Here is a 26,970-nt window from a genome sequence, read left to right as displayed (position 1 = left end):
ATATAGCCAATAAGGTGTTAAAAGTGCTGTTAAAACCAACATAAACAAAAAAAATCATTTCTAGGAGAGTTGTTTGAAGGACCCTCTCCTCTGGTCCTAAGGTGCTGCTACCTGCAGTGAAGTGAAACCAAAGGTGCATGCAGGTACATCAAGTGTATGTTCTGGCATCAGTACATATTATAATTATAGTTGTGGGTTCAATAGGGTTTTTTCTGCTGATAGCCATTTTCTGTCATGCCTTTGACACAGATGGTGCCTCAGAACCTGGTAATCCATTCAACTGGAATAGGGGCACCACTGGGCTAATACAGTCATCTGCAAAGATGAAGGTCTATGGCAACTTGCTCATGAAAATCCATGCTTTCTTGGTGACTGACTTGTTGATGACAATGTTTTGCCAGTGGAAAAGTGAGACCTCTGTCTTGCCTTCATAGGGGAGGAAAAGTGAGACCTCTGTTTTGCCTTCATAGGGGAGGAAACAATGGTTAAAGTACACCATAAATAATTAAAAAATTAATGTTTCTTAACATCTTTTATTTTTTTCCAACATTTTTTGAATAAAAACACAATTTGTAATCTATCCAAGATTCAGGATATACTCTAGAATAAGAAATATATAGGAAAAAATTCCCCTTTCAATCTGAAAAAGGGGTTAATTTTCTGAAAACAGGATTGATTTAAATGAAAGAATAAAGGTATAGCTTGAAAAATAGTACTTGAGTTTTGCACACTGAATACAATTTTGGGTGTAATTTAGTGTGAATCCTGTGGATCTTAGAAATACAAAAAATGCATACTCTTTTTGTTCTGAGTCATTGGAAAGAACAGGTCTGATATGGTAAAGGGATAAATCAAGGTAATCATGTGCCAAATCATGTTCTTTCCCATAACTCAGGACAAAATATGAATGAATGATGTTTAGTATTTAATACATATCCCCTTTTTATGCTATCTAAATATTTTTAGCCTTACAGAATGAATCAACTTCAAAATCTTCTGAGATTTATAAAAGTTTGATTCACTGCATCTAACTATATCCAAGCACAGTCATCAAAGGCACCTAAGCAATTTGAAACTGGGTGTGACAGAGACAGAAATACAGACTGAAAACACCAGATCAGGCATTAAGATTAAATGGGTATGTAATAAATATTATAATCTTCCACATTTATTTAAAACTACCCTTTGAATAAAATGTGTGAAAATCCAATCTTATTTATGATATTTATATGCTTCATATTCATTGATAATATTTCCACACCTTAATATCTTTCAAAAAAACTTGCATCTTCAGGTTTTGCACACACTATTTGAGACTAATATAACTCTCATTCTTCTAAAGTTATGACAACCTTAATTTATTTGTTTTTCTACTGAAACTACCTAGATGCTACCTCAAGTCAGGCAAACCTGACTATCCAGGCGTCACTATGCCCACATGTAGCATGTAATGAGACAGGTTGGCAGTCTATTAGAATTCAAATATGCAGCACAATTTACTTTCATCGAATGGCAGAAAGTTGGCAAATCCTCTGTTGGTTTGTACACTCTATACAAACTATACAATTATTGTACATAATAATGTCACATTGCCTTCCAACATGAATTTAAGATGCTGCACAGATAAGTATTGTCTTGCAAGTATTTGTGAAGATGAGCTGCTGTAAGGTTTGTTTTGAGTACATCTACAACACTTGCAGCTGGTTCTGTATCATATCAACTCGCCACAGTTTACAATCGTAATCTTTTGTGATGTTTTTCCACTTGAAGACCCACATTTCTGAAAGACAGAAAAATAAACTACTTTATTAGGACTTGATACTAATGCCTGCAATTGTGACCATGGCAAGTTACAACTCCACTTATTCAGACAAAATTTGTGTCATTTATGCTTACTGAAGGAAAAGTGAATAATAATTGAAAAATTAAACAATACTTACCCCAATTTGAAGTTTGATGATATTTTCATTGTACCCTTATGGATCACACAAGATGACACATAAGGCCACTTGACTGATCAGTCTTTAGAGAGGTCACAGGATACAAGATGAGACACAGGGAGGGTGGGTGGGTGGGGGTGTGAATCACCGTGTGATCCCTAAGGGTACTACAGGTTTAATGAAATTAGCATAAAACTTCAACTTGATAAGTATTGTTTAATTTTTCAAATTCACTAAACCTTCTGTACCCTAAAGGACCCTCAAAATGTTTAGTGTATCCTGTGACAGAAGTAGAGTATATAAAAAGAAGGTAAAAGGGCCTCAACCTACAAACAACTAACGACAATTGAAAATAAAAGGCTGAAAACAGTAGATTTCTGACCATTTTGTGCTTTGAATTGCTTGGAATTAGTTGGAAAATGGTTTATTTTTATTTGGCCAAAATCAATGTAATTATGTTATTGAGTCAGTCTCAAGTGCCAAATTACTGGGATCTAGTAACTGTTGAAATTATCAACCTGAGCACAAAACAAGACAGCAAAGGGCTTGTAGAGCTAAGATAACTAACTTCAATTAACTGAAAAAGCATTTATTTAGCTAATACCTAAGCTGAATAAATTGGTCCCTTCTGCAATCTGTGATTTTGAGTTATCTCTACTGGATCATCACTAGATGGCACACTGATGCTCACGGGGTGCTTGGAAGCAAAAATATATTTTCATTATTTTGCCAGTCACTCAGTATATATGTATGTTGATTAAGATGTATAAATCACAGACTAAATATTGAACAATATCAGACCCGCCAACCCCAATGAGAGTCCTCGAAGAGAGATTTTGAAATTTTTTCGGGAGATTTCAATTACTGCAGTGAGGATTTCATCAAGGGAATTGAAAACGTTTACAAAAAGTGAATGGTTTACAGATAAACATATACTGATTCAATTCTAAAATGGTTTATTTTCAGATAATAAACAACAATATATAAATAACAGACTGAACAAAGCTTAACAGTGAAGAACATCAATTAACATTACTCCTGGAGAGACATGGTTGTTGATCCTTTGCATCTTTTCAGCATAACTTTGTCAAGCTGTCTCTCTGAGCAAACAGTACCTTCTTGTTTAACATCAAGAAGACTTTCTAGTGTCTCAATTTTCATAATGCTCCTGGAGACTGTCCTATTGTTCCTCACAAAACTAAATATTCTTTCACAGGATGCATTGCTGTGAGGGATGGCAAGGATATGGCTCATCACTTTGGCAAGAAGTCCAGATTTTGCTTGACCCATGATATCTCTGATCTCACCAATCTTCATCCAAGTTTGGTCCACGGCAGCTGCTGAATTAGGCTCCAGCATACCAGGGTGTTTCTCTTTGTCTGTGCAGATGTTAAGTATCTGTGAAATAAAGTACATGAAATTTAAAATACTGACTCAGTTTCTTACTTTTTATTAAAACTTCAGGCACAATTAAGTATTTGTTTCTTTTCCCTATCTTACAATACATCTTAGGCAAGTAGATGTAGTTCTTAGGAAAGAGCTGATAAATCTAAAGTACATTTTCAGGTTTACAGCTTAATAATAATAACAATGAAGTTTTAGTATTTTTATTATCTGCAGATGTATCAATTCAATTGTCATTTATTCAATTGTACCTGATTTAACCGATCTATCAGTGCATCCTAATTTTCCAAAAGATATTCATAATTTTTATGCTGGCACTCAAATTAAAATTTGCAGCATACAATTAAGGCCATAAAAATAAACAGTAAAATTAAAAACTTACTTTTGTGACTGGAGATGTCGATGACACTGGCAACACTGCCACTGGCAACACTGCAAAATGAATTACATGTCTTGCAAAATGCTGTATGTTTATCACTTCACGAGCCAGGCATGGAAATTCCAAGCTATAAGAAGCTTGGAAAGAAGTTTTTATATTTTATTTACTTGCCAACTTCATCCGAATCTCCCTTTCTTTTAGACACCGTAGAAGAGATCACCAAACATATGGATTCAAGTCTGCACGCTTTTCCAAGAACTTTTGCGTACTTCCCATCTTACATGCTGGTGAATTTCCAAAATATTTTTCATTAAACTAAACAAATTTTTCCCATTTATTTTTTGACGAAATGAATTTTTTGTGGGAGAAAAAATAATGCGGGAGTGTGAGAGGTATGGTTGAATTCAGGGAGTCTCCCACAAAAAACAGGAGGTTTGGAATGTCTGTTCAATATCATTCTGTCAAAGTTGAGAAAACAAATTTAAAATGTTTCATATGCAGCCTGGATAATTCACACGACGAATTCCATGATCTTTTAAAATATATTTCGCCTTATATTAGAACATCTACATTCCCAATAGGTAAATTAGAATGATAGCATTCCTTCAGAAGCATTGAAAATTTAGACAATGGCATCAGACATGATTTTGTAGGTCTCCTGCTCAAGAATAGTAAAATAAGGTATTTCCAGTACAATGCTCATCACGGACGTATAATCTAAAAACTGGTAATAACAGTCTGTGTCGGAATGACACTGCAACTGGACACAGCTCATCCATATTTAATGTGAGTGTTGGTGAAAAAAAAGTGTTAAAGATAGGTGTTCTCACTAACACAGCCAAACTACTAAAACCTGTTCTATTTCATGAAGGTCAACAGACCCAATCAAAAGCCACAACATGCTCCAGAACTAAGTGCAAAGCAGGTGTTCTCACTCACTCAACGTGTTGACATCAAATGGTTTGTGTTCAGCCAAACACCTGTTCTGTCTCAAAAATTATAACAGACCCAATCCAAATCCAAAATCAGAACAAGATCCGTAACAAAGTGTGAGGCTGGTGTTCTCACAGTTCCAGAGGGTCAACATCAAATGATCTTGCCCAGATTAAAACCTATTCCATCTCAGAAAGTATTAAAGACTAAATCAAAAGCCAGAACAGAATCAAGAACTAAATGTAAGACGCTGTCCCATAGTACTGGCATCAAATACTGTCTCTAGCCTAAAATCTGTTCTATTTCATTAAGTATAACAGACCCAATTAAAAGCCAGAAGAAAAGCCAGAACAAAATTTGAAGCAGGTGTTTTCACTGTCTCACAGTGTCAACATCAAATAATATGTGCCCAGCCAAAACAAAAACCTATCTCAGAAAGTATAACAAAAGCAATCAAAAGCCAGAACAAGGTCCAAAACAAATTGTGAGGCAGATGTTTTTGTCCTAATACAGTGTCAACATCAAAAAACGAGTTGTGCTCAACCTAGCACATACTGCAGACAAGTATAACAGGTCCAATCAATAGCCAGAACAAAATACATGTTTATAATCTGATGAAAACGAGTCCCATTTCAAAATCTCTGCACCACTGAGTGTAATCAAAGCGTGTTTTAGTCCAAAACACCATGGTTACACAAAACTTAAATAAATCTATACAGGACAATCTGAAAATACATTTTTAGATCTAACACTTATTTTACAACGTAAAATTCTGAACCACTTACATGGACATGTTTTATTTTACTGGGTAAATACTGGATGCTAAAATTGTTGTTCCCAAATACTCCTAAGATTTTGACTGTTCAGATGATGAAACACAATAGTAACAGAGTTTTGCAATTTCTTTACTTGCATGCATATTCATACTCTATCAATTTTTGTGAGGTAGAAGTCACCTGGTCGGAAGGCCAAGTCAGCTTATTGTATTGTTATAAAATTATGTCCTTTGTGCATTGTTGTTAATTGATATGTTAACCTCTTCACAAAAAGCACTAAACCAATTTGAACCAAACCTGAGACAGAATCATGGCATGCCAATCTGCCAAAAATGTATGGCCGCCATTGATAATAATAACAGCAAGTCCTTGAACTGAAACTAACCAAATTTTACAGAATGCATTCTGTCATACAGTCCTTTCAGTTGTGTACTAATAATGCTGATTTGCTGTGAGAAATGACCACCATTTCTAAAAATAGCAAGCCTGTAAATGACTTACTTTACAGGACAATTGAAAATAAAAGGCTGAAAACAGTAGATTTCTGACCATTTTGTGCTTTGAATTGCTTGGAATTAGTTGGAAAATGGTTTATTTTTATTTGGCCAAAATCAATGTAATTATGTTATTGAGTCAGTCTCAAGTGCCAAATTACTGGGATCTAGTAACTGTTGAAATTATCAACCTGAGCACAAAACAAGACAGCAAAGGGCTTGTAGAGCTAAGATAACTAACTTCAATTAACTGAAAAAGCATTTATTTAGCTAATACCTAAGCTGAATAAATTGGTCCCTTCTGCAATCTGTGATTTTGAGTTATCTCTACTGGATCATCACTAGATGGCACACTGATGCTCACGGGGTGCTTGGAAGCAAAAATATATTTTCATTATTTTGCCAGTCACTCAGTATATATGTATGTTGATTAAGATGTATAAATCACAGACTAAATATTGAACAATATCAGACCCGCCAACCCCAATGAGAGTCCTCGAGAGAGATTTTGAAATTTTTTCGGGAGATTTCAATTACTGCAGTGAGGATTTCATCAAGGGAATTGAAAACGTTTACAAAAAGTGAATGGTTTACAGATAAACATATACTGATTCAATTCTAAAATGGTTTATTTTCAGATAATAAACAACAATATATAAATAACAGACTGAACAAAGCTTAACAGTGAAGAACATCAATTAACATTACTCCTGGAGAGACATGGTTGTTGATCCTTTGCATCTTTTCAGCATAACTTTGTCAAACTGTCTCTCTGAGCAAACAGTACCTTCTTGTTTAACATCAAGAAGACTTTCTAGTGTCTCAATTTTCATAATGCTCCTGGAGACTGTCCTATTGTTCCTCACAAAACTAAATATTCTTTCACAGGATGCATTGCTGTGAGGGATGGCAAGGATATGGCTCATCACTTTGGCAAGAAGTCCAGATTTTGCTTGACCCATGATATCTCTGATCTCACCAATCTTCATCCAAGTTTGGTCCACGGCAGCTGCTGAATTAGGCTCCAGCATACCAGGGTGTTTCTCTTTGTCTGTGCAGATGTTAAGTATCTGTGAAATAAAGTACATGAAATTTAAAATACTGACTCAGTTTCTTACTTTTTATTAAAACTTCAGGCACAATTAAGTATTTGTTTCTTTTCCCTATCTTACAATACATCTTAGGCAAGTAGATGTAGTTCTTAGGAAAGAGCTGATAAATCTAAAGTACATTTTCAGGTTTACAGCTTAATAATAATAACAATGAAGTTTTAGTATTTTTATTATCTGCAGATGTATCAATTCAATTGTCATTTATTCAATTGTACCTGATTTAACCGATCTATCAGTGCATCCTAATTTTCCAAAATATATTCATAATTTTTATGCTGGCACTCAAATTAAAATTTGCAGCATACAATTAAGGCCATAAAAATAAACAGTAAAATTAAAAACTTACTTTTGTGACTGGAGATGTCGATGACACTGGCAACACTGCCACTGGCAACACTGCAAAATGAATTACATGTCTTGCAAAATGCTGTATGTTTATCACTTCACGAGCCAGGCATGGAAATTCCAAGCTATAAGAAGCTTGGAAAGAAGTTTTTATATTTTATTTACTTGCCAACTTCATCCGAATCTCCCTTTCTTTTAGACACCGTAGAAGAGATCACCAAACATATGGATTCAAGTCTGCACGCTTTTCCAAGAACTTTTGCGTACTTCCCATCTTACATGCTGGTGAATTTCCAAAATATTTTTCATTAAACTAAACAAATTTTTCCCATTTATTTTTTGACGAAATGAATTTTTTGTGGGAGAAAAAATAATGCGGGAGTGTGAGAGGTATGGTTGAATTCAGGGAGTCTCCCACAAAAAACAGGAGGTTTGGAATGTCTGTTCAATATCATTCTGTCAAAGTTGAGAAAACAAATTTAAAATGTTTCATATGCAGCCTGGATAATTCACACGACGAATTCCATGATCTTTTAAAATATATTTCGCCTTATATTAGAACATCTACATTCCCAATAGGTAAATTAGAATGATAGCATTCCTTCAGAAGCATTGAAAATTTAGACAATGGCATCAGACATGATTTTGTAGGTCTCCTGCTCAAGAATAGTAAAATAAGGTATTTCCAGTACAATGCTCATCACGGACGTATAATCTAAAAACTGGTAATAACAGTCTGTGTCGGAATGACACTGCAACTGGACACAGCTCATCCATATTTAATGTGAGTGTTGGTGAAAAAAAAGTGTTAAAGATAGGTGTTCTCACTAACACAGCCAAACTACTAAAACCTGTTCTATTTCATGAAGGTCAACAGACCCAATCAAAAGCCACAACATGCTCCAGAACTAAGTGCAAAGCAGGTGTTCTCACTCACTCAACGTGTTGACATCAAATGGTTTGTGTTCAGCCAAACACCTGTTCTGTCTCAAAAATTATAACAGACCCAATCCAAATCCAAAATCAGAACAAGATCCGTAACAAAGTGTGAGGCTGGTGTTCTCACAGTTCCAGAGGGTCAACATCAAATGATCTTGCCCAGATTAAAACCTATTCCATCTCAGAAAGTATTAAAGACTAAATCAAAAGCCAGAACAGAATCAAGAACTAAATGTAAGACGCTGTCCCATAGTACTGGCATCAAATACTGTCTCTAGCCTAAAATCTGTTCTATTTCATTAAGTATAACAGACCCAATTAAAAGCCAGAAGAAAAGCCAGAACAAAATTTGAAGCAGGTGTTTTCACTGTCTCACAGTGTCAACATCAAATAATATGTGCCCAGCCAAAACAAAAACCTATCTCAGAAAGTATAACAAAAGCAATCAAAAGCCAGAACAAGGTCCAAAACAAATTGTGAGGCAGATGTTTTTGTCCTACTACAGTGTCAACATCAAAAAACGAGTTGTGCTCAACCTAGCACATACTGCAGACAAGTATAACAGGTCCAATCAATAGCCAGAACAAAATACATGTTTATAATCTGATGAAAACGAGTCCCATTTCAAAATCTCTGCACCACTGAGTGTAATCAAAGCGTGTTTTAGTCCAAAACACCATGGTTACACAAAACTTAAATAAATCTATACAGGACAATCAAGGTGGAGTTTGGTGGTAAGATAATCACTGTCAACATACTGGTACAAAGCACACAATCATCATTATCAATTTAAAATTGCTGCTGGCAAGGAGTACTGTTTTAATAACTAGTATAATATACATTTTTTTTTAAAATTCTATTATCACTGGGGCTGGGGGGTATATGGAATATACTAAATGCTGAAGAAGAACAGTTCCATCAAAGATCTGCAATATTATACAACATACCTATATAAAATGATGTCACAAATATGTGCATGACTAATGCATACTCTTGGAAAGGTCAAATATTGTAGACAAAGTCTGACAAAGGAAAGTATTGAAGATTCCCAATATCATGCAAGTCTTCCACAGTATGTTTTTGCCTCCTACAGAATGTATTTGTGCCTTCCACACAATGTATTTTTGCCTTCCGCAGAATGTCATGTCATCATCCACAGAAAGTATTTTTGCCTTCCACAGAATGTCATGTCATCTTCCACAGAAAGTGGTGTTTCAATAGTTTATACCACTACGATGATGAGCTAACTGCTTTTAATCATTGCATTTCAACTTAGGCATTTTGTAGCATTATAGCACACTTGGATACAGCAACAGATGCTAAAGAATATCACTTTCAAAAACTTGAACACAGAACCAAAACATTGCTGATGGTGATGTATCCATTGTCAATGGAAATGTGATCATAATACTTACTTCTCATTATTCTCAAGTGATACGATAAATGACTAAGTATTTGATGACTAAGTATTTATCTACTTACCTCCATTTTCCTGACTACATCCATGCCATCTGTCACCTTTCCAAAGACCACATGCTTCCCATCCAGCCTATAACAGCCAAAAATTATGACCATATTTTAACTTTCTAAAATATGCAACTGCAAAGAGCATAGAGATAAGGATCTATGCTGTTAATTCTACTCAAGATTTTAAGCAAATAGTATAGACCTGGGGTCAGGAACCTATGGCACATATGCCACAAGGAGGTACATCAAGAGTTTTTGTGTGACACCCAAAGGGCAGCCAAAAATCTCAATTTTATCAGTGTTACTCTCTTACTGGTGGCATGCTGTCATTCATTTTGTAATTAATCAGGAAAAAAGTACCCCTGGTACAGACCTTGATGAGGTGCTTGCACTACAGATCAGGGTCTCTGCAGTTTATATTCTACAGATTTTTTAAAAATACAATGCAGACCCAAATTATATGGTGCATTGTGAAGATTACATTGGAATTCTGGCAATTCACACATGGGTGACCCAAATAAGTTAAAGGGTTATCTGTTTTTCATAGTGGTGACCATACTTAGGTCCAATTCTGTTGAGATTTTAAGAAAAGTCACTGAAAATATCTTACTATTAACTGCTGCCATATTTGATGGCAGATCAGCATACAATTTAATGTTTTTATGTCAGTGTTTCTGTCAGCATACAATTTAATGCCTTTATGTCAGTGTTTTCTGTCAGCATACAATTTAATGTCTTTATGTCAGTGTTTTCTGTCAAATTTGGTCAAATTTTCTTTCCTGTGTTTTTTTTTAGAAGAATCTGATTAAAGGTTTCTATATTTTAAATTATGGTGGCCACACCTGAAGGTGGATCAGCATCATTTGTATAAATGTAAAGCCCTTCAGGCAAGGATAATTTTTGTCAATTTTTAAAAGAATTCTGTAAAGGAGTTTGAGTTGTTTAAAGGTTTTACTATTTTTATTAACAGTAGCCAAATTAAGGTAGATCACTATTATTTGCATACATTTCAAGAGCTTTTCTTTTCTGGATGTTTTCTGTGAAATTAGGTCAAATTCTTTGGCAATTATGTGAAATTCTGTTGCAAGCTTTTTCAAAATAAATAGATTAAAGCTTTTTCTATGTTAGAAACAGTGGTCATATTCGACTGTATATCGTGATTATTAGTAAAATATATAAAACAAATCTCTCATGTCTGAATGTTTTTTGTCAAATTTTGGTCAAATTCTGCTGGTTGCTCTTCCAGTACAGGTAGTTTAAAACAGGTTTTTCAATTTATAGCAATTGTGACCATATTTGATGGCAGTTTAGCAACATTTGTACCAACCTAAAAACATTCATTCTTAGATGAAGTCTAACAAGTTTAGGTAAAACTGGTTTAGTGGTGTTTAAGAAGCTGAAAATAGCAAGTGTTGACAGACACATGATTGATGACTCAACAGTGATTCAGAACCATGCCATAAGCTTTCTTGGCTTTGTGATGATGTAAGCTAAAACTTAACTGAGACTTACACTATAGATGAAAAACAATGAAAATTATGTTCACTTGTTGACAGTATAGAGGATGTCTTAGGAGATGAATATGCAGCTGATAAAATGTTTATCCTTTTAAATGCAGAGGCAAGTGGGTACTTTCAAGCTGATTATGGCCAGAAGTAAGATGAGAGGGAGAGAAAGGACCCATGACACCCCCCATACCATCAGTAGTGGAATATAATTTTCATCCTATTTTGTCTCACAGGTAAGACTCATTCAATATTTACTTTATGTTACCCTAACTGACTGAGTACTCTGGGTACACTGGATGTTCAAATGTAGTGCCCAGGAGATGGAAGACAAAGATTAATGAGAATAGGATGTATGTAATGAAGGTAGTGCCCAGGAGATGGAAGACAGAGATTAATGAGAATAGGATGTATGTAATGAAGGTAGTGCCCAGGAGATGGAAGACAAAGATTAATGAGAATAGGATGTATGTAATGAAGGTAGTGCCCAGGAGATGGAAGACAGAGATTAATCAGAATAGGATGTATGTAATGAAGGTAGTGCCCAGGAGATGGAAGACAAAGTTTAATGTGAATAGAATGTATGTAATGAAGGTAGTGCCCAGGAGATGGAAGACAGAGATTAATGAGAATAGGATGTATGTAATGAAGGTAGTGCCCAGGAGATGGAAGACAGAGATTAATGAGAATAGGATGTATGTAATGAAGGTAGTGCCCAGGAGATGGAAGACAGAGATTAATGAGAATAGGATGTATGTAATGAAGGTAGTGCCCAGGAGATGGAAGACAAAGATTAATGAGAATAGAATGTATGTAATGAAGGTAGTGCCCAGGAGATGGAAGACAAAGATTAATGAGAATAGGATGTATGTAATGAAGGTAGTGCCCAGGAGATGGAAGACAGAGATTAATGAGAATAGGATGTATGTAATGAAGGTAGAGTCCAGGAGATGGAAGACAAAGATTAATGAGAATAGGATGTATGTAATGAAGGTAGTGCCCAGGAGATGGAAGACAAAGATTAATGAGAATAGGATGTATGTAATGAAGGTAGTGCCCAGGAGATGGAAGACAGAGATTAATGAGAATAGGATGTATGTAATGAAGGTAGTGCCCAGGAGATGGAAGACAGAGATTAATGAGAATAGGATGTATGTAATGAAGGTAGTGCCCAGGAGATGGAAGACAAAGATTAATGAGAATAGGAATGTATGTAATGAAGGTAGTGCCCAGGAGATGGAAGACAGAGATTAATGAGAATAGGATGTATGTAATGAAGGTAGTGCCCAGGAGATGGAAGACAGAGATTAATGAGAATAGGATGTATGTAATGAAGGTAGTGCCCAGGAGATGGAAGACAGAGATTAATGAGAATAGGATGTATGTAATGAAGGTAGTGCCCAGGAGATGGAAGACAGAGATTAATGAGAATAGGATGTATGTAATGAAGGTAGTGCCCAGGAGATGGAAGACAGAGATTAATGAGAATAGGATGTATGTAATGAAGGTAGTGCCCAGGAGATGGAAGACAGAGATTAATGAGAATAGGATGTATGTAATGAAGGTAGTGCCCAGGAGATGGAAGACAGAGATTAATGAGAATAGGATGTATATAATGAAGGTAATGCCCAAGAGATGGAAGACAGAGATTAATTAGAATAGAATGTATGTAATGAAGGTAGTGCCCAGGAGATGGAAGACAGAGATTAATGAGAATAGGATGTATGTAATGAAGGTAGTGCCCAGGAGATGGAAGACAGAGATTAATGAGAATAGGATGCATGTAATGAAGGTAGTGCCCAGGAGATGGAAGACAGAGATTAATGAGAATAGGATGCATGTAATGAAGGTAGTGCCCAGGAGATGGAAGACAGAGATTAATGAGAATAGGATGCATGTAATGAAGGTAGTGCCCAGGAGATGGAAGACAGAGATTAATGAGAATAGGATGCATGTAATGAAGGTAGTGCCCAGGAGATGGAAGACAGAGATTAATGAGAATAGGATGCATGTAATGAAGGTAGTGCCCAGGAGATGGAAGACAGAGATTAATGAGAATAGGATGTATGTAATGAAGGTAGTGCCCAGGAGATGGAAGACAGAGATTAATGAGAATAGGATGTATGTAATGAAGGTAGTGCCCAGGAGATGGAAGACAGAGATTAATGAGAATAGGATGTGTGTAATGAAGGTAGTGCCCAGGAGATGGAAGACAGAGATTAATGAGAATAGGATGCATGTAATGAAGGTAGTGCCCAGGAGATGGAAGACAGAGATTAATGAGAATAGGATGCATGTAATGAAGGTAGTGCCCAGGAGATGGAAGACAGAGATTAATGAGAATAGGATGTATGTAATGAAGGTAGTGCCCAGGAGATGGAAGACAGAGATTAATGAGAATAGGATGTATGTAATGAAGGTAGTGCCCAGGAGATGGAAGACAGAGATTAATGAGAATAGGATGTATGTAATGAAGGTAGTGCCCAGGAGATGGAAGACAGAGATGAATGAGAATAGGATGTATGTAATGAAGGTAGTGCCCAGGAGATGGAAGACAGAGATGAATGAGAATAGGATGTATGTAATGAAGGTAGTGCCCAGGAGATGGAAGACAGAGATTAATGAGAATAGGATGTATGTAATGAAGGTAGTGCCCAGGAGATGGAAGACAGAGATTAATGAGAATAGGATGTATGTAATGAAGGTAGTGCCCAGGAGATGGAAGACAGAGATTAATGAGAATAGGATGTATGTAATGAAGGTAGTGCCCAGGAGATGGAAGACAAAGATTAATGAGAATAGGATGTATGTAATGAAGGTAGTGCCCAGGAGATGGAAGACAAAGATTAATGAGAATAGGATGTATGTAATGAAGGTAGTGCCCAGGAGATGGAAGACAGAGATTAATGAGAATAGAATGTATGTAATGAAGGTAGTGCCCAGGAGATGGAAGACAAAGATTAATGAGAATAGGATGTATGTAATGAAGGTAGTGCCCAGGAGATGGAAGACAAAGATTAATGAGAACAGGATGTATGTAATGAAGGTAGTGCCCAGGAGATGGAAGACAAAGATTAATGAGAACAGGATGTATGTAATGAAGGTAGTGCCCAGGAGATGGAAGACAAAGATTAATGAGAACAGGATGTATGTAATGAAGGTAGTGCCCAGGAGATGGAAGACAAAGATTAATGAGAACAGGATGTATGTAATGAAGGTAGTGCCCAGGAGATGGAAGACAAAGATTAATGAGAACAGGATGTATGTAATGAAGGTAGTGCCCAGGAGATGGAAGACAGAGATTAATGAGAACAGGATGTATGTAATGAAGGTAGTGCCCAGGAGATGGAAGACAGAGATTAATGAGAATAGGATGTATGTAATGAAGGTAGTGCCCAGGAGATGGAAGACAGAGATTAATGAGAATAGGATGTATGTAATGAAGGTAGTGCCCAGGAGATGGAAGACAGAGATTAATGAGAATAGGATGTATGTAATGAAGGTAGTGCCCAGGAGATGGAAGACAGAGATTAATGAGAATAGGATGTATGTAATGAAGGTAGTGCCCAGGAGATGGAAGACAGAGATTAATGAGAATAGGATGTATGTAATGAAGGTAGTGCCCAGGAGATGGAAGACAGAGATTAATGAGAATAGGATGTATGTAATGAAGGTAGTGCCCAGGAGATGGAAGACAGAGATTAATGAGAATAGGATGTATGTAATGAAGGTAATGCCCAAGAGATGGAAGACAGAGATTAATTAGAACAGAATGTATGTAATGAAGGTAGTGCCCAGGAGATGGAAGACAGAGATTAATGAGAATAGGATGTATGTAATGAAGGTAGTGCCCAGGAGATGGAAGACAAAGATTAATGAGAATAGGATGTATGTAATGAAGGTCGTGCCCAGGAGATGGAAGACAGAGATTAATGAGAATAGGATGTATGTAATGAAGGTAGTGCCCAGGAGATGGAAGACAAAGATTAATGAGAATAGGATGTATGTAATGAAGGTAGTGCCCAGGAGATGGAAGACAAAGATTAATGAGAATAGAATGTATGTAATGAAGGTAGTGCCCAGGAGATGGAAGACAGAGATTAATGAGAATAGGATGAATGTAATGAAGGTAGTGCCCAGGAGATGGAAGACAGAGATTAATGAGAATAGGATGTATGTAATGAAGGTAGTGCCCAGGAGATGGAAGACAGAGATTAATGAGAATAGGATGTATGTAATGAAGGTAGTGCCCAGGAGATGGAAGACAGAGATTAATGAGAATAGGATGTATGTAATGAAGGTAGTGCCCAGGAGATGGAAGACAGAGATTAATGAGAATAGGATGTATGTAATGAAGGTAGTGCCCAGGAGATGGAAGACAGAGATTAATGAGAATAGGATGTATGTAATGAAGGTAGTGCCCAGGAGATGGAAGACAGAGATTAATGAGAATAGGATGTATGTAATGAAGGTAATGCCCAAGAGATGGAAGACAGAGATTAATTAGAATAGAATGTATGTAATGAAGGTAGTGCCCAGGAGATGGAAGACAGAGATTAATGAGAATAGGATGCATGTAATGAAGGTAGTGCCCAGGAGATGGAAGACAGAGATTAATGAGAATAGGATGCATGTAATGAAGGTAGTGCCCAGGAGATGGAAGACAGAGATTAATGAGAATAGGATGCATGTAATGAAGGTAGTGCCCAGGAGATGGAAGACAGAGATTAATGAGAATAGGATGTATGTAATGAAGGTAGTGCCCAGGAGATGGAAGACAGAGATTAATGAGAATAGGATGTATGTAATGAAGGTAGTGCCCAGGAGATGGAAGACAGAGATTAATGAGAATAGGATGTATGTAATGAAGGTAGTGCCCAGGAGATGGAAGACAGAGATTAATGAGAATAGGATGTATGTAATGAAGGTAATGCCCAAGAGATGGAAGACAGAGATTAATTAGAATAGAATGTATGTAATGAAGGTAGTGCCCAGGAGATGGAAGACAGAGATTAATGAGAATAGGATGTATGTAATGAAGGTAGTGCCCAGGAGATGGAAGACAGAGATTAATGAGAATAGGATGTATGTAATGAAGGTCGTGCCCAGGAGATGGAAGACAGAGATTAATGAGAATAGGATGCATGTAATGAAGGTCGTGCCCAGGAGATGGAAGACAGAGATTAATGAGAATAGGATGCATGTAATGAAGGTCGTGCCCAGGAGATGGAAGACAGAGATTAATGAGAATAGGATGTATGTAATGAAGGTAGTGCCCAGGAGATGGAAGACAGAGATTAATGAGAATAGGATGTATGTAATGAAGGTAGTGCCCAGGAGATGGAAGACAGAGATTAATGAGAATAGGATGTATGTAATGAAGGTAGTGCCCAGGAGATTGAAGACAGAGATTAATGAGAATAGGATGTATGTAATGAAGGTAGTGCCCAGGAGATGGAAGACAAAGATTAATGAGAATAGGATGTATGTAATGAAGGTAGTGCCCAGGAGATGGAAGACAGAGATTAATGAGAATAGGATGTATGTAATGAAGGTAGTGCCCAGGAGATGGAAGACAGAGATTAATGAGAATAGGATGTGTGTAATGAAGGTAGTGCCCAGGAGATGGAAGACAGAGATTAATGAGAATAGGATGTGTGTAATGAAGGTAGTGCCCAGGAGATTGAAGACAGAGATTAATGAGAATAGGATGTATGTAATGAAGGTAGTGCCCAGGAGATGGAAGACAAAGATTAATGAGAATAGGATGTATGTAATGAAGGTAGTGCCCAGGAGATGGAAGAAAGAGATTAATGAGAATAGGATGTATGTAATGAAGGTAGTGCCCAGGAGATGGAAGACAGAGATTAATGAGAATAGGATGCATGTAATGAAGGTAGTGCCCAGGAGATGGAAGACAGAGATTAATGAGAATAGGATGCATGTAATGAAGGTCGTGCCCAGGAGATGGAAGACAGAGATTAATGAGAATAGGATGCATATAATGAAGGTAGTGCCCAGGAGATGGAAGACAGAGATTAATGAGAATAGGATGTATGTAATGAAGGTAGTGCCCAGGAGATGGAAGACAGAGATTAATGAGAATAGGATGTATGTAATGAAGGTAGTGCCCAGGAGATGGAAGACAGAGATTAATGAGAATAGGATGTATGTAATGAAGGTAGTGCCCAGGAGATGGAAGACAGAGATTAATGAGAATAGGATGTATGTAATGAAGGTAATGCCCAAGAGATGGAAGACAGAGATTAATTAGAATAGAATGTATGTAATGAAGGTAGTGCCCAGGAGATGGAAGACAGAGATTAATGAGAATAGGATGTATGTAATGAAGGTAGTGCCCAGGAGATGGAAGACAGAGATTAATGAGAATAGGATGTATGTAATGAAGGTCGTGCCCAGGAGATGGAAGACAGAGATTAATGAGAATAGGATGCATGTAATGAAGGTCGTGCCCAGGAGATGGAAGACAGAGATTAATGAGAATAGGATGCATGTAATGAAGGTCGTGCCCAGGAGATGGAAGACAGAGATTAATGAGAATAGGATGCATGTAATGAAGGTAGTGCCCAGGAGATGGAAGACAGAGATTAATGAGAATAGGATGTATGTAATGAAGGTAGTGCCCAGGAGATGGAAGACAGAGATTAATGAGAATAGGATGTATGTAATGAAGGTAGTGCCCAGGAGATGGAAGACAGAGATTAATGAGAATAGGATGTATGTAATGAAGGTAGTGCCCAGGAGATTGAAGACAGAGATTAATGAGAATAGGATGTATGTAATGAAGGTAGTGCCCAGGAGATGGAAGACAAAGATTAATGAGAATAGGATGTATGTAATGAAGGTAGTGCCCAGGAGATGGAAGACAGAGATTAATGAGAATAGGATGTATGTAATGAAGGTAGTGCCCAGGAGATGGAAGACAGAGATTAATGAGAATAGGATGTATGTAATGACGGTAGTGCCCAGGAGATGGAAGACAGAGATTAATGAGAATAGGATGTATGTAATGAAGGTAGTGCCCAGGAGATGGAAGACAGAGATTAATGAGAATAGGATGTATGTAATGAAGGTAGTGCCCAGGAGATGGAAGACAGAGATTAATGAGAATAGGATGTATGTAATGAAGGTAGTGCCCAGGAGATGGAAGACAAAGATTAATGAGAATAGGATGTATGTAATGAAGGTAGTGCCCAGGAGATGGAAGACAAAGATTAATGAGAATAGGATGTATGTAATGAAGGTAGTGCCCAGGAGATGGAAGACAAAGATTAATGAGAATAGGATGTATGTAATGAAGGTAGTGCCCAGGAGATGGAAGACAGAGATTAATGAGAATAGGATGTATGTAATGAAGGTAGTGCCCAGGAGATGGAAGACAAAGATTAATGAGAATAGGATGTATGTAATGAAGGTAGTGCCCAGGAGATGGAAGACAGAGATTAATGAGAATAGGATGTATGTAATGAAGGTAGAGTCCAGGAGATGGAAGACAAAGATTAATGAGAATAGGATGTATGTAATGAAGGTAGTGCCCAGGAGATGGAAGACAGAGATTAATGAGAATAGGATGTATGTAATGAAGGTAGTGCCCAGGAGATGGAAGACAGAGATTAATGAGAATAGGATGTATGTAATGAAGGTAGTGCCCAGGAGATGGAAGACAAACATTAATGAGAATAGAATGTATGTAATGAAGGTAGTGCCCAGGAGATGGAAGACAGAGATTAATGAGAATAGGATGTATGTAATGAAGGTAGTGCCCAGGAGATGGAAGACAGAGATTAATGAGAATAGGATGTATGTAATGAAGGTAGTGCCCAGGAGATGGAAGACAGAGATTAATGAGAATAGGATGTATGTAATGAAGGTAGTGCCCAGGAGATGGAAGACAGAGATTAATGAGAATAGGATGTATGTAATGAAGGTAGTGCCCAGGAGATGGAAGACAGAGATTAATGAGAATAGGATGTATATAATGAAGGTAATGCCCAAGAGATGGAAGACAGAGATTAATTAGAATAGAATGTATGTAATGAAGGTAGTGCCCAGGAGATGGAAGACAGAGATTAATGAGAATAGGATGTATGTAATGAAGGTAGTGCCCAGGAGATGGAAGACAAAGATTAATGAGAATAGGATGTATGTAATGAAGGTAGTGCCCAGGAGATGGAAGACAAAGATTAATGAGAATAGGATGTATGTAATGAAGGTAGTGCCCAGGAGATGGAAGACAAAGATTAATTAGAATAGAATGTATGTAATGAAGGTAGAGCTCAGGAGATGGAAGACAGAGATTAATGAGAATAGGATGTATGTAATGAAGGTAGTGCCCAGGAGATGGAAGACAAAGATTAATGAGAATAGGATGTATGTAATGAAGGTAGTGCCCAGGAGATGGAAGACAGAGATTAATGAGAATAGGATGTATGTAATGAAGGTAGTGCCCAGGAGATGGAAGACAAAGATTAATGAGAATAGAATGTATGTAATAAAGGTAGTGCCCAGGAGATGGAAGAGAAAGTTTAATGAGAATAGGATGTATGTAATGAAGGTAGTGCCCAGGAGATGGAAGACAAAGGTTAATGAGAATAGAATGTATGTAATGAAGGTAGTGCCCAGGAGATGGAAGACAGAGATCAATGAGAATAGGATGTATGTAATGAAGGTAGTGCCCAGGAGATGGAAGACAAAGATTAATGAGAATAGGATGTATGTAATGAAGGTAGTGCCCAGGAGATGGAAGACAGAGATTAATGAGAATAGGATGTATGTAATGAAGGTAGTGCCCAGGAGATGGAAGACAGAGATTAATGAGAATAGAATGTATGTAATGAAGGTAGTGCCCAGGAGATGGAAGACAAAGATTAATGAGAATAGAATGTATGTAATGAAGGTAGTGCCCAGGAGATGGAAGACAAAGATTAATGAGAACAGGATGTATGTAATGAAGGTAGTGCCCAGGAGATGGAAGACAAAGATTAATGAGAACAGGATGTATGTAATGAAGGTAGTGCCCAGGAGATGGAAGACAGAGATTAATGAGAACAGGATGTATGTAATGAAGGTAGTGCCGAGGAGATGGAAGACAGAGATTAATGAGAATAGGATGTATGTAATGAAGGTAGTGCCCAGGAGATGGAAGACAGAGATTAATGAGAATAGGATGTATGTAATGACGGTAGTGCCCAGGAGATGGAAGACAGAGATTAATGAGAATAGGATGTATGTAATGAAGGTAGTGCCCAGGAGATGGAAGACAGAGATTAATGAGAATAGGATGTATGTAATGAAGGTAGTGCCCAGGAGATGGAAGAGAGAGATTAATGAGAATAGGATGTATGTAATGAAGGTAGTGCCCAGGAGATGGAAGACAAAGATTAATGAGAATAGGATGTATGTAATGAAGGTAGTGCCCAGAAGATGGAAGACAAAGATTAATGAGAATAGGATGTATGTAATGAAGGTAGTGCCCAGGAGATGGAAGACAGAGATTAATGAGAATAGGATGTATGTAATGAAGGTAGTGCCCAGGAGATGGAAGACAAAGATTAATGAGAATAGGATGTATGTAATGAAGGTAGTGCCCAGGAGATGGAAGACAGAGATTAATGAGAATAGGATGTATGTAATGAAGGTAGTGCCCAGGAGATGGAAGACAAAGATTAATGAGAATAGGATGTATGTAATGAAGGTAGTGCCCAGGAGATGGAAGACAGAGATTAATGAGAATAGGATGTATGTAATGAAGGTAGAGTCCAGGAGATGGAAGACAAAGATTAATGAGAATAGGATGTATGTAATGAGGTAGTGCCCAGGAGATGGAAGACAGAGATTAATGAGAATAGGATGTATGTAATGAAGGTAGTGCCCAGGAGATGGAAGACAGAGATTAATGAGAATAGGATGTATGTAATGAAGGTAGTGCCCAGGAGATGGAAGACAAAGATTAATGAGAATAGAATGTATGTAATGAAGGTAGTGCCCAGGAGATGGAAGACAGAGGTTAATGAGAATAGGATGTATGTAATGAAGGTAGTGCCCAGGAGATGGAAGACAGAGATTAATGAGAATAGGATGTATGTAATGAAGGTAGTGCCCAGGAGATGGAAGACAGAGATTAATGAGAATAGGATGTATGTAATGAAGGTAGTGCCCAGGAGATGGAAGACAGAGATTAATGAGAATAGGATGTATGTAATGAAGGTAGTGCCCAGGAGATGGAAGACAGAGATTAATGAGAATAGGATGTATATAATGAAGGTAATGCCCAAGAGATGGAAGACAGAGATTAATTAGAATAGAATGTATGTAATGAAGGTAGTGCCCAGGAGATGGAAGACAGAGATTAATGAGAATAGGATGTATGTAATGAAGGTAGTGCCCAGAAGATGGAAGACAGAGATTAATGAGAATAGGATGTATGTAATGAAGGTAGTGCCCAGGAGATGGAAGACAGAGATTAATGAGAATAGGATGCATGTAATGGAGGTCGTGCCCAGGAGATGGAAGACAGAGATTAATGAGAATAGGATGCATGTAATGAAGGTAGTGCCCAGGAGATGGAAGATAGAGATTAATGAGAATAGGATGCATGTAATGAAGGTAGTGCCCAGGAGATGGAAGACAGAGATTAATGAGAATAGGATGCATGTAATGAAGGTAGTGCCCAGGAGATGGAAGACAGAGATTAATGAGAATAGGATGCATGTAATGAAGGTAGTGCCCAGGAGATGGAAGACAGAGATTAATGAGAATAGGATGTATGTAATGAAGGTAGTGCCCAGGAGATTGAAGACAGAGATTAATGAGAATAGGATGTATGTAATGAAGGTAGTGCCCAGGAGATGGAAGACAAAGATTAATGAGAATAGGATGTATGTAATGAAGGTAGTGCCCAGGAGATGGAAGACAGAGATTAATGAGAACAGGATGTATGTAATGAAGGTAGTGCCCAGGAGATGGAAGACAGAGATTAATGAGAACAGGATGTATGTAATGAAGGTAGTGCCCAGGAGATGGAAGACAGAGATTAATGAGAACAGGATGTATGTAATGAAGGTAGTGCCCAGGAGATGGAAGACAGAGATTAATGAGAATAGGATGTATGTAATGAAGGTAGTGCCCAGGAGATGGAAGACAGAGATTAATGAGAATAGGATGTATGTAATGAAGGTAGTGCCCAGGAGATGGAAGACAAAGATTAATGAGAATAGGATGTGTGTAATGAAGGTAGTGCCCAGGAGATGGAAGACAGAGATTAATGAGAATAGGATGTGTGTAATGAAGGTAGTGCCCAGGAGATGGAAGACAGAGATTAATGAGAATAGGATGCATGTAATGAAGGTAGGGCCCAGGAGATGGAAGACAGAGATTAATGAGAATAGGATGCATGTAATGAAGGTAGTGCCCAGGAGATGGAAGACAGAGATTAATGAGAATAGGATGCATGTAATGAAGGTAGTGCCCAGGAGATGGAAGACAGAGATTAATGAGAATAGGATGTATGTAATGAAGGTAGTGCCCAGGAGATGGAAGACAGAGATTAATGAGAATAGGATGTATGTAATGAAGGTAGTGCCCAGGAGATGGAAGACAGAGATTAATGAGAATAGGATGTATGTAATGAAGGTAGTGCCCAGGAGATGGAAGACAGAGATTAATGAGAATAGGATGTATGTAATGAAGGTAGTGCCCAGGAGATGGAAGACAGAGATTAATGAGAATAGGATGTATGTAATGAAGGTAGTGCCCAGGAGATGGAAGACAGAGATTAATGAGAATAGGATGTATGTAATGAAGGTAGTGCCCAGGAGATGGAAGACAGAGATTAATGAGAATAGGATGCATGTAATGAAGGTCGTGCCCAGGAGATGGAAGACAGAGATTAATGAGAATAGGATGTATGTAATGAAGGTAGTGCCCAGGAGATTGAAGACAGAGATTAATGAGAATAGGATGTATGGATGTATGTAATGAAGGTAGTGCCCAGGAGATGGAAGACAGAGATTAATGAGAATAGGATGTGTGTAATGAAGGTAGTGCCCAGGAGATGGAAGACAGAGATTAATGAGAATAGGATGTATGTAATGAAGGTAGTGCCCAGGAGATGGAAGACAAAGATTAAGTAGAATAGAATGTATGTAATGAAGGTAGTGCCCAGGAGATGGAAGACAGAGATTAATGAGAATAGGATGTATGTAATGAAGGTAGTGCCCAGGAGATGGAAGACAAAGATTAATGAGAATAGGATGTATGTAATGAAGGTAGTGCCCAGGAGATGGAAGACAGAGATTAATGAGAATAGGATGTATGTAATGAAGGTAGTGCCCAGGAGATGGAAGACAAAGATTAATGAGAATAGAATGTATGTAATAAAGGTAGTGCGCAGGAGATGGAAGAGAAAGTTTAATGAGAATAGGATGTATGTAATGAAGGTAGTGCCCAGGAGATGGAAGACAAAGATTAATGAGAATAGAATGCATGTAATGAAGGTAGTGCCCAGGAGATGGAAGACAGAGATTAATGAGAATAGGATGTATGTAATGAAGGTAGTGCCCAGGAGATGGAAGACAAAGATTAATGAGAATAGGATGTATGTAATGAAGGTAGTGCCCAGGAGATGGAAGACAGAGATTAATGAGAATAGGATGTATGTAATGAAGGTAGTGCCCAGGAGATGGAAGACAGAGATTAATGAGAATAGAATGTATGTAATGAAGGTAGTGCCCAGGAGATGGAAGACAAAGATTAATGAGAATAGAATGTATGTAATGAAGGTAGTGCCCAGGAGATGGAAGACAAAGATTAATGAGAACAGGATGTATGTAATGAAGGTAGTGCCCAGGAGATGGAAGACAGAGATTAATGAGAACAGGATGTATGTAATGAAGGTAGTGCCCAGGAGATGGAAGACAGAGATTAATGAGAACAGGATGTATGTAATGAAGGTAGTGCCCAGGAGATGGAAGACAGAGATTAATGAGAACAGGATGTATGTAATGAAGGTAGTGCCCAGGAGATGGAAGACAGAGATTAATGAGAATAGGATGTATGTAATGAAGGTAGTGCCCAGGAGATGGAAGACAGAGATTAATGAGAATAGGATGTATGTAATGACAGTAGTGCCCAGGAGATGGAAGACAGAGATTAATGAGAATAGGATGTATGTAATGAAGGTAGTGCCCAGGAGATGGAAGACAGAGATTAATGAGAATAGGATGTATGTAATGAAGGTAGTGCCCAGGAGATGGAAGACAAAGATTAATGAGAATAGGATGTATGTAATGAAGGTAGTGCCCAGGAGATGGAAGACAAAGATTAATGAGAATAGGATGTATGTAATGAAGGTAGTGCCCAGGAGATGGAAGACAGAGATTAATGAGAATAGGATGTATGTAATGAAGGTAGTGCCCAGGAGATGGAAGACAAAGATTAATGAGAATAGGATGTATGTAATGAAGGTAGTGCCCAGGAGATGGAAGACAGAGATTAATGAGAATAGGATGTATGTAATGAAGGTAGTGCCCAGGAGATGGAAGACAAAGATTAATGAGAATAGGATGTATGTAATGAAGGTAGTGCCCAGGAGATGGAAGACAGAGATTAATGAGAATAGGATGTATGTAATGAAGGTAGAGTCCAGGAGATGGAAGACAAAGATTAATGAGAATAGGATGTATGTAATGAAGGTAGTGCCCAGGAGATGGAAGACAGAGATTAATGAGAATAGGATGTATGTAATGAAGGTAGTGCCCAGGAGATGGAAGACAGAGATTAATGAGAATAGTATGTATGTAATGAAGGTAGTGCCCAGGAGATGGAAGACAAAGATTAATGAGAATAGAATGTATGTAATGAAGGTAGTGCCCAGGAGATGGAAGACAGAGATTAATGAGAATAGGATGTATGTAATGAAGGTAGTGCCCAGGAGATGGAAGACAGAGATTAATGAGAATAGGATGTATGTAATGAAGGTAGTGCCCAGGAGATGGAAGACAGAGATTAATGAGAATAGGATGTATGTAATGAAGGTAGTGCCCAGGAGATGGAAGACAGAGATTAATGAGAATAGGATGTATGTAATGAAGGTAGTGCCCAGGAGATGGAAGACAGAGATTAATGAGAATAGGATGTATATAATGAAGGTAATGCCCAAGAGATGGAAGACAGAGATTAATTAGAATAGAATGTATGTAATGAAGGTAGTGCCCAGGAGATGGAAGACAGAGATTAATGAGAATAGGATGTATGTAATGAAGGTAGTGCCCAGGAGATGGAAGACAAAGATTAATGAGAATAGGATGTATGTAATGAAGGTAGTGCCCAGGAGATGGAAGACAAAGATTAATGAGAATAGGATGTATGTAATGAAGGTAGTGCCCAGGAGATGGAAGACAAAGATTAATTAGAATAGAATGTATGTAATGAAGGTAGTGCCCAGGAGATGGAAGACAGAGATTAATGAGAATAGGATGTATGTAATGAAGGTAGTGCCCAGGAGATGGAAGACAAAGATTAATGAGAATAGGATGTATGTAATGAAGGTAGTGCCCAGGAGATGGAAGACAGAGATTAATGAGAATAGGATGTATGTAATGAAGGTAGTGCCCAGGAGATGGAAGACAAAGATTAATGAGAATAGAATGTATGTAATAAAGGTAGTGCCCAGGAGATGGAAGAGAAAGTTTAATGAGAATAGGATGTATGTAATGAAGGTAGTGCCCAGGAGATGGAAGACAAAGATTAATGAGAATAGAATGTATGTAATGAAGGTAGTGCCCAGGAGATGGAAGACAGAGATTAATGAGAATAGGATGTATGTAATGAAGGTAGTGCCCAGGAGATGGAAGACAAAGATTAATGAGAATAGGATGTATGTAATGAAGGTAGTGCCCAGGAGATGGAAGACAGAGATTAATGAGAATAGGATGTATGTAATGAAGGTAGTGCCCAGGAGATGGAAGACAGAGATTAATGAGAATAGAATGTATGTAATGAAGGTAGTGCCCAGGAGATGGAAGACAAAGATTAATGAGAATAGAATGTATGTAATGAAGGTAGTGCCCAGGAGATGGAAGACAAAGATTAATGAGAACAGGATGTATGTAATGAAGGTAGTGCCCAGGAGATGGAAGACAAAGATTAATGAGAACAGGATGTATGTAATGAAGGTAGTGCCCAGGAGATGGAAGACAAAGATTAATGAGAACAGGATGTATGTAATGAAGGTAGTGCCCAGGAGATGGAAGACAGAGATTAATGAGAACAGGATGTATGTAATGAAGGTAGTGCCCAGGAGATGGAAGACAGAGATTAATGAGAACAGGATGTATGTAATGAAGGTAGTGCCCAGGAGATGGAAGACAGAGATTAATGAGAATAGGATGTATGTAATGACGGTAGTGCCCAGGAGATGGAAGACAGAGATTAATGAGAATAGGATGTATGTAATGAAGGTAGTGCCCAGGAGATGGAAGACAGAGATTAATGAGAATAGGATGTATGTAATGAAGGTAGTGCCCAGGAGATGGAAGACAGAGATTAATGAGAATAGGATGTATGTAATGAAGGTAGTGCCCAGGAGATGGAAGACAAAGATTAATGAGAATAGGATGTATGTAATGAAGGTAGTGCCCAGGAGATGGAAGACAGA

At 37.7% G+C, this 26,970-nt stretch overlaps 1 protein-coding gene across 1 annotated transcript in view; it reads right to left on the bottom strand.

Annotated features, from left to right (window-relative positions):
* Nucleotides 1-517: 517 nt before the first annotated feature.
* LOC149807326 (peptidyl-prolyl cis-trans isomerase E-like) overlaps nucleotides 518-26,970 on the bottom strand; it is a 75,896-nt gene continuing 49,443 nt past the window's right edge. Inside the window, exons 11-12 of the mRNA XM_089965377.1 lie at nucleotides 9,805-9,871; nucleotides 518-1,780 (exon numbers count right to left, since the gene is read on the bottom strand). Of these exons, the coding sequence (XP_089821503.1) occupies nucleotides 1,712-1,780; nucleotides 9,805-9,871 (136 nt within the window). The 3' untranslated portion in view covers nucleotides 518-1,711. The remainder of the gene's footprint in view (nucleotides 1,781-9,804; nucleotides 9,872-26,970) is intronic.

Source organism: Sinohyriopsis cumingii, chromosome 1 (assembly GCF_028554795.1).
Source record: "Sinohyriopsis cumingii isolate HCF-2022 chromosome 1, ASM2855479v2, whole genome shotgun sequence".
Lineage (NCBI taxonomy): Eukaryota > Metazoa > Mollusca > Bivalvia > Unionida > Unionidae > Sinohyriopsis > Sinohyriopsis cumingii.
This window is presented reverse-complemented; position numbering and strand designations above follow the sequence as displayed.